The sequence below is a fragment of the Xenopus laevis genome, chromosome 9_10L (assembly GCF_017654675.1).
Source record: "Xenopus laevis strain J_2021 chromosome 9_10L, Xenopus_laevis_v10.1, whole genome shotgun sequence".
NCBI lineage: Eukaryota > Metazoa > Chordata > Amphibia > Anura > Pipidae > Xenopus > Xenopus laevis.
In genome coordinates this window covers 45,139,218-45,148,355 of record NC_054387.1, presented here as the reverse complement: position 1 = coordinate 45,148,355, position 9,138 = coordinate 45,139,218, and the positions used below count along the sequence as shown (strand labels likewise).

The 9,138-nt window shown below is 38.8% G+C and overlaps 1 protein-coding gene across 3 annotated transcripts in view; it reads right to left on the bottom strand.

Annotated features, from left to right (window-relative positions):
* Nucleotides 1-7,358: 7,358 nt before the first annotated feature.
* Nucleotides 7,359-9,138, bottom strand: part of tox2.L (TOX high mobility group box family member 2 L homeolog) — a 73,933-nt gene continuing 72,153 nt past the window's right edge. For all 3 annotated transcript variants that reach the window (XM_018234410.2, XM_018234409.2, NM_001092933.1), the window contains 1 exon segment: nt 7,359-8,383. In XM_018234410.2, coding sequence (XP_018089899.1) covers nt 8,347-8,383 — 37 coding nt within the window. In that variant the 3' untranslated portion in view covers nt 7,359-8,346.

Genomic DNA, 9,138 nt, shown 5'->3' with positions numbered 1-9,138 from the left:
GGGGAAAAAAAGCCAAACACAGAAGATAAGGGAAAGGCAAAAATATTTGTGGCTAATACATATTGAATATGGTGTGTGTATGTATGTATGTATATATATATATATATATATATATATATATATATATATATAGTTATTATATTATGATTAAATATATATATTTATATATACACACACTGCAGGCAACATAAGTGCACAGACCACGCCTTGCTCAATTCAACCCCCTTGCAACTGATTGCAATCTTGCTGTGGAGCCCTATGAGTAGTATAGCTCCATATTAACCACATCTCTAGATGGATACATACATAGGTAATAGAAACCACTAAGTTTGTCCAGGTTCAGTAACCCATAGTTAGTTTCTATACGTGACTATAAATTGTAAGCTCTTTTGAGCAATGCCCTGTTCACCTCTTAAACTGGTTATTACTTATTACTATATTTCTGTATGGTCAGAGTATGTATCCATTCATTGTACAACACTGCAGAATATGTTGGTGCTTTATACATATCTGTTAAAATATTATTAATTGACCTGTAAATGTTGTACCTTGTAGTTAGTAAATAATATTATGTGTAACTGGATTGGGGGGCACATGCTCATTTCATTTCATATAAAGAGATGATCCCTTACTTGTAACGGTCCACTGAGTCGCCCAGTGAGTAACCTACTTATTAACCTCACACCATTTCCTTCCTCTGCTTGTGCAGCATACAGTCGCCTCATGTGTCCTGGAAATGCTCATATCTGATCCCCATTGTAAGCAGCAGTCCTGTCCTGCTTTATGGCTGAGATTCTAGCTATCTTTATAACAGAGCATTCTGTCACAGTGACACAGTTCCTATATGATCCCCATTGTAAGCAGCAGTCCTGTCCTGCTTTATGGCTGAGATTGTAGCTATCTTTATAACAGAACATTCTGTCACAGTGGCACAGATCCTATCTGATACCCATTGTAAGCAGCAGTTCCGCCCGGCTTTATGGCTTAAAAAAGTCATAAATCTGCTGTGTAATGTTAATATGGATTTATTATTATTATTATTATTATTATTATTGTTATTATTAAAATAATAAAACTCATTAGTAACACTGGGACAAGGGGAATGTTTAAAACAAAGGGCTACAACAGGGCAACACAAGTTTCCAAATGACCCTGTCATTATCTATTAAGGGAAATTATTTCTAATTAACTTGCTAATTAAAATATCTCTATTTAACATATATACAAATGACTCTGCATTCCTTCCTTCCTTGAACTGTATATGGACGAATAGGAGCTTCCATACTGCTGTTCTGCAAACTGTGAAGTAATGTCATTATTGGGTCAGGGCTGGTAGTATTTGAAGCTGTTAATATAGTAGTATTTGAAGTTGTTAATATAGTACACAATCTATTATCCAGAATGCTCAGTATGTGTGGTTTTCCAGATGAGGGATATTTATATTAATTGGATGACCAACCATACCTTGTCTGGGCTAGGGGCTTTAACAACTTGTAATTCTGAGCTTTCTGAATAACAGGTTTCCGGATAAGGGATTCCATACCTGTACATCAATTAATCCTATCATGTTGTGACTTTGGATTCAGAACGTTCTTTTTCCCTTTCAGTGTAAATTAGAGACAAATAGAATCAAGTAGACGTTAGACAGGATTTATGAGAGATATGATTTGTACTTGACGGATGTGCCTTTTTTTAGTTTAATCAAATATGTGCACCCCCCCCCGATATACAGTGATATTTTATCTTTAACCCTTATAATTCCTCAGATTGCACAGATCATAGATGACACAAGAAGTTTGGGTGATGCACTTGTGCTCCACCCCTCCAAAGAATAAAAGTGGATATCAGAAGGCCCGCACTGGAAACTGAAGTCTGGAATCTCCATAAAACTATATACTTACATAGTTACATAGTTAAATTGGGTTGAAAAAAGACAAAGTCCATCAAGTCCAACCCCTCCAAATGAAACCCAGCATCCATACACACACCCCTCTCTAGTTTTAATTAAATTCTATATACCCATATCTATACTAACTATAGAGCTTAGTATCACAATAGCCTTTGATATTATGTCTGTCCAAGAAATCATCCAAGCCATTCTTAAAGGCATTAACTGAATCAGCCATCACAACATCACCCGGCAGTGCATTCCACAACCTCACTGTCCTGACTGTGAAGAACCCCCTACGTTGCTTCTAATGAAAGTTCTTTTCTTCTAGTCTAAAGGGGTGGCCTCTGGTACGGTGATCCACTTTATGGGTAAAAAGGTCCCCTGCTATTTGTCTATAATGTCCTCTAATGTACTTGTAAAGTGTAATCATGTCCCCTCACAAGAGCCTTTTTTGCCGGGAAAACAACCCCAACCTTGACAGTCTACCCTCATAATTTAAGTCTTTCATCCCTCTAACCAGTTTAGTTGCAGTCTCTGCACTCTCTCCAGCTCATTTATATCCCTCTTAAGGACTGGAGTCCAAAACTGCACTGCATACTCCAGATGAGGCCTTACCAGGGACCTATAAAGAGGCATAATTATGTTTTCATCCCTTGAGTTAAGGCCCTTTTTTATGCAAGACAGAACTTTATTTGCTTTAGTAGCCACAGAATGACACTGCCCAGAATTAGACAATGTGTTATCTACAAAAAACACAAAAGGGGGGTTGTGGGAGCATTACTAAGGCTAAGTAAAAAATATATTAAAGTATAATGGAAGTGCTGCTGACTTGGCCAAATTAATCAGTGCACATTCCCTGGGCCCCCGTAATTCAGTATATATGCAAGATTGCAAGTGCATGTGTTCACAAAGACAGGGGTTTTTAAGTTACAAAGTTATGTTCATAAAGTTGATAAGCCACCATACCACGTCAAGGTAAACCCCACACGGTGGTCCCATGCTGACACAAACTCATAGTATTATGATTTTCTATGAAGTCCAGTATCTTATCCTTTATTAACCCTTCAAAAGCATTCCTACCACTGACGTCAGACTAACTGGCCTATAGTTTTGAGGCTGAGAACGGGATCCCTTTTTGAATAGAGGCACCACATTAGCATTTTGCCAGTCTCTCTGCACTATGCCAAACCTCAATGAATCCTGAAAAATTAAGTAAAGAGGTTTGGCAGTCACAGATCTAAGCTCACTAAGTACCCTGGGATGAATACCATCTGGCCCCAGACCTTTTTTTATCTTAACATGTTCTAGTCTCTTTTGAATTTCTTCATGTGTGAACCATGTATCATTAGTTGCATTACTAGAATTGGAACTATTAAGAAGGAAACCTTCATTGACTGGTTCCTCATTTGTGTAGACAGACGAAAATCAGTTCAGAATCTCTGCTTTTTTGTTCTTATCAACCAGCTGACCCACCTCTGATATCAAAGGTCCCACCCCTTCCTGCTTCATTTTTTTACTATTAACATATTTAAAAAATAATTTTGGATTTGTTTTGCTGCCTGTACAATATCCTTTTCCATATCGATTTTAGCTTTTTTGCATGATTTCTTGGCCTCCTTGTACCTTATAAATTATTCGGCTGTCCCAGATAACTTGAAAGCCATAAAAGCATGTATTACCCACCTGACATGTATATTTATGTGATTCCATCACCCTGGTGGAATATGGGGCTTTCAAAATTGGTTGTAGTTATACACATCTACATAATACCATGGTGTACTCATTAGGCTTGATAAAGGGCCCGGTGGGGTCCGAAACGTTGCCTTGCTTGTGAAATGCATATGGGCTTTTTTCACGCAGCAATTGTTTTTTGGTGTGCTTCTGGATTTTGTCTATACTGACTTTCATCCCTGTGCAAGAAAGGGGATTTCTGGTCAAGTACCCACAACTTTCAACAAGTGGAATTCTTACAGGTTGAGCACTCCATTATCGTGCAACAATCTACATATAGCTTATGACAAAATTTGTTGTATTTTATTTAGTTACATATTTAAAGACATTTGTCTTGTTTCACAAAATGAATTGACTAAAAAAATCCAGGCAGATTTAGCAAGTTCATGTTGCCTTGGGGAACACAGAATATATTCTTTTCTAAGGAAAAGTGAAACTTCCCCCAGGAGATGCCTCTGGGGGGACAAAATAGTGACAGATCTACTGGCATTTATGAAAATGAGGGGTTAATGTATAAACATGGAAGGGTTTATTTCTTTTATATGGCAGTTGCAGTATTCTGCATTCGTCCCTAGCCCCCATCCTGTGGTTAATGACAGTTTCCACAGCCAACAAGACAAATGTATTTGCCGCCCTCTTAGTGCTCAAACCTCATCACTCAGGAGAATCTGACGAGTTCAATAATTATCCTGAGATTCAGTAGTTACTCAAGTGACAAATTGCTGGTGTAAATGGCACCTTGTTGTTCTAAGGTTAATATCAGCTGGAGTGTTAATCTACTGTTCCTTCCATCTTGGTATGTGAGAGAAGCTTGCGTTGATCTGTATAAAGCCCTTTAATAAGGGCCAAGTTTTGCTACTCTGCCTGCTTCCTATGAGGGAACATATTCCTATGGACAGGTTTCACTCTCTATGAGCCATGAATAGAGAGTCTGACTTGGCCCTACCAGGGCCAACAGACAACCTGACATTCAGGGCCCACTCTCTATGCAATCCGATGCAATTCTGGACTACCACCAACTCCATAATTGTAGCAGTTCCCCAGCGTCAATAGGAGAAATCGCACACCAGTCATCAGTCTAGGAAGGTTGGACTCAACAAGTACCTGAATGAGTTGCATTCATTTTAGAGCACACACACACTTGTAGGTTTGTTTGTAAACATATGTGATGGAGGCATCACCACCTAGGATGCTGCATTGGCCAGTTGAACATTATTAACTATTTAAAAAATATACCAAAACAAATGTTCGAAGTCAGTGAGGTCCTGATCACAACCATATTTAGTCACCTGTACAAGAAGCTCAATTCTGCAGGAGCAGCAGATAGTAACTGATAATAGGAATGATCTGATGATCCTGGTCTTAAGATACCCCTTGAATTATGGGCAGTTTGGAGAGATTAATCAACATCAGGGATAGTTGTGCAATTTCCTAAAGTAAATGTGAATAATGGAAGCTCCAACACAGGGGGTGGCAATGTACAAATGTATCAATATTATAGCACAACTGATCCAACTTCAGTATATCTTCATTTACAAATGGCACACACAAGTGCTCCCACAGCATTCCTTCTCAGAAGCCTCCAGTACCCCTGGTCTATGGATGAACAATACCAGAGTGCAATTAGGCATCCAGGGACCCTTCTTCTCTTACTTTCTAGACTTCCCCTTCTCTGTCATGTCCACATACCGTGTACAAGCATCACTGGCTGTCTCACTACAACTGTAGGTCCTCGCTAATTATATACTGAACGCTCAATTCCTACCTGGTGCAAAATCGGCCCAGGGTCCTAACCCCAATCATAACCTCCTCATCAGGGACAAAGGCTGTCCTTGCTACCTATAGCCATCTGACCACCTCTGAGATGATTCTCACACCAACCTCATACTCTCCCTAATCGTAGACCAAGTGCAGCTCCCTTTTACTTTGGACTGGCCCAGTCTTGTGTGCTATTTACACTGCAATATAAAATATATTTCACCTCCTTACATACTCACTGTCACGTGATCTAATAGGTCCTGCTCTTAAACTACATTTCCCAGTGGGTAATTAGAGGAGAAAGTGGGAAAAGTGGCAGCTCTTGCAGCATTTTCATTAAAGGGACTAAAACCTTCTCGTTTCATTTATTGTAATAAAACCAGAACAGCGCATTCACGTGATAACTGATAGACCTTCTTTGTAAAATCAACCCATTGATTTAGATGTCAGTGTCACTTTAAGCTGCCATCTGATTGGCGTCATCTCCCGTGAGGAGCCTTTGATGACAATGAATTCATTAGTAAAGTTTAATTACAGACCAGCTCAGAAGGGAAACACTGACTGATAAACAAATCATTATATAAGTCAACGGTCCCCAACCTTTTTTGCCCCAGGGACCGGTTTCAAGCAACCATTTCTCTGAGCACTTGTGAAGTGATGGATTCTGGAATTTGAAGTCCTTCTATTTTCCAGTCAATCTGTGACCCCTCTGCTATGGAAAGCAGAGGAATTTGAAGTCCCAGAATCCACCACTTCACAATGGAACACAACGGGGGCCCATTCACTAAGTTCGAGTGAAGGAATAGAGGACAACATTTTTTCGAATTTCAAAGTGTTTTTTGGGCTACTTCGACCATCGAATGGGCTACTTCGACCTTCGACTATGACTTCGAAACGAACGATTCGAACTAAAAATCGTTCTACTATTCGACCATTCAATAGTCGAAGTACTGTCTCTTTAAGAAAAAACTTCGACCCCCTAGTTCGCCACCTAAAAGCTACCGAAGTCAATGTTAGCCTATGGGGAAGGTCCCCATAGGCTTTCCAAGTTTTTTCTGATCGAAGGATAATCCTTTGATCGATGGATTAAAATCCTTCAAATCGTTCGATTCGAAGAATTTAATCGTTTGATCGAACGATTATTCCTTTGGTTGTTCGATCGAAAGAATTGCGCAAAATCCTTCGACTTCGATATTCGAAGTCGAAGGATTTTAATTCGCCAGTCGAATATCGAGGGTTAATTAACCCTCGATATTCGACCCTTAATACATCTGCCCCAACATGTTTGGGTTGTTTTAGCCATCAATTATTCTGCAGACAAATATGCGAATTCCCTCTGGCAACACATCTCCTATTTGAGGTTTTAATTTTTTGTATTTCGAGAGAGAGAGAGAGAGAGAGAGAGAGAGAGAGAGAGAGAGAGAGAGAGAGAGAGAGAGAGAGCGAGAGAGAGAGATCATCTAAATCCTGTTCATTTTCCTGTGTAAGAACCACAAATGATTGTTTTCTGGAGAGCTTATCTGTTGTGCCCTATAGCCCTTTTCAATTTAAATGACTGTCCCTATGGCTACAAAGCAGCTTATTTATATAAACTATAGTAGTGTTTCTGAACTAAAAATATAAATTGTTGACCCTCATCCAACGCTAACCCGCCACTTAAAATCCGCACCTGACCCGGCCCATGGGCCACTTTGATTTATATATCAGAGCCTGACGCTCCCATCTCTGATTGTGCTTTTCCATCTTGGGGCACCACTATGCCTCTTGATGGCAGCCCTGCATAGAAAACTTTTTTTTACCTTTTGGTGTTACTGGTCCTTTAAAAGAAACATTACATAAATAACAGAATAAAATATATTCTCTTATTCCCAAGAAGCAGTTACCTTCCAGGCAAACTGAGCGTTCCTGAGCAACATGGCACCTTGGTACAGTCTATAGTAAATCTAATACCGATGGGAAGAAACGACACATCTGGAAGTGTTTTTAATGCTTTTATTAAAAAGAAAAGTCAAATAAGCAGTTGTGAAACAAAATTAATATCCCAGCCTGGAGGCGACGGCGGCTGGCCACAAACAATTAAAAATTTTCATGAAATCAGAAATCTGTCTTTTTTTTTTCTCTCATAAATTAAATCATTGTCGACAATTTAGAATAAGGTGAGATTATATATGACTGAAAAATAAAATAAAATAGCTCCGTCCCTGCACGGAGAAAAAAAAAAATGCTTTTCTTGCGGAAAAAAAAATAATTACAAATAAAACCAGAAAATTTGGCAGTATTTTTTTTTTTTTACACATCCTATGTATAACTAAAAAAATGTGCTACAATTAATATAAAATGCTGTACTAGAAAGTAAGCTACTCGGTTCATTTCTATACACAAAAGGAAAAAAAATTGGAAAGATGTTTTTTTTTTCGCACAGTCCTAAACCACATGATAAATCTACTTACAACTATTCAACAAATTATATTTGTCATAATTTTATTTTTTTCACATTTTATTTTTCTGTGATTTTTTTTTGTATATTTGCACATTTTTATTTAAGTATTTTTTTTTATCTCCCACTTTTTTCTGTTATTATCCCCATTTTTTTTTAATGAGGATGAGGGGTGTTTTCAAATATACAGTATTAACAGACCTCTTTACATATTATATGTGCCTGGATGAACGTCAAAAGGCTAAAGCCCCCTCACTCAGTCAAAGTTCATCTTCAAGCTTCCGTGGCCAATATGGTGGCAAGAAGAGGCGTTACTTTTGTTCTTATAAAAAGGTTAAGGGGGGTGTGGCTTCTTATGTCTTCAAAGATGCTTTCTCAAGCAGAATTGGTTCTCTGAAGCTTCTCGGGAGCCAACAGCTGAAGCCTGTGTGTCTTGTGACCGTGCTTTTTCTTGGTCTTGGTATCCAGTGCTTTAGACTTTCTGAAATGTCCATTCGTTCAGCCTTCATTAGCAAATACATCTGTGGTTCTAGGTGAGGTAGAGAGACTTGTCCCTTTGGAGAGAACTGGATGGAAGGAAGAGAAGGAAACATTTTAGACATCCAGGCTATTTTGCAAAGGGAACTTTTAAAGTGTTTTCATATGTAAATTATATTCTATGGATCTTCAAAGTCTACAACTATTGTAATTCACCTGAATCCTGAAATAACCTCCAAGTCAAACTATTTTAATGCCTTCCCCTTTACAATTTGTAATTCATATGGGACATGGGGTAAAGTTGGGCACCTTGCGTCCTGTTTTCTTTAGTGCGCCCACTGAAACCATAGACTTTGCATGTCAATCATCTGCAAGTGATTTGGGGTGCCTCATTCTTGAGCTACTTAAAAACAAGGAGGGGAAAGTAAACGGTGTCATTGGTCTTACAGGGGGGGGGGGGCTCAGTTATAATCATAAGGGCTAATGTCACGAGCCACAGAAATCTGTGTACACCAAGACACAATGACCCACCACCACTTACATTGGAGTAAAAAAAGACTTAAAGGACTTGTATTAAACTTTTTGAGTTCTGGCTGGGTTAAGTCATGTGGCCCGTGGTTGACTAACAGCCTTATCAATTACAGTAGGGGGTACATTATAATACATGAGTGATACTCAGAGTTCCCTTTATAACTTAGCCTGCAGTCTTGTGCCTTTATATGGTCACAGAACCCCTATGTAACTTCTAATATCCTTAAAATTTACATTATCTCTTATAATACATAAGTGATGCTCAGAGTTCCCTGTATAACACAGCCTGCAGCCTTGTGTCTTTATATGGCCA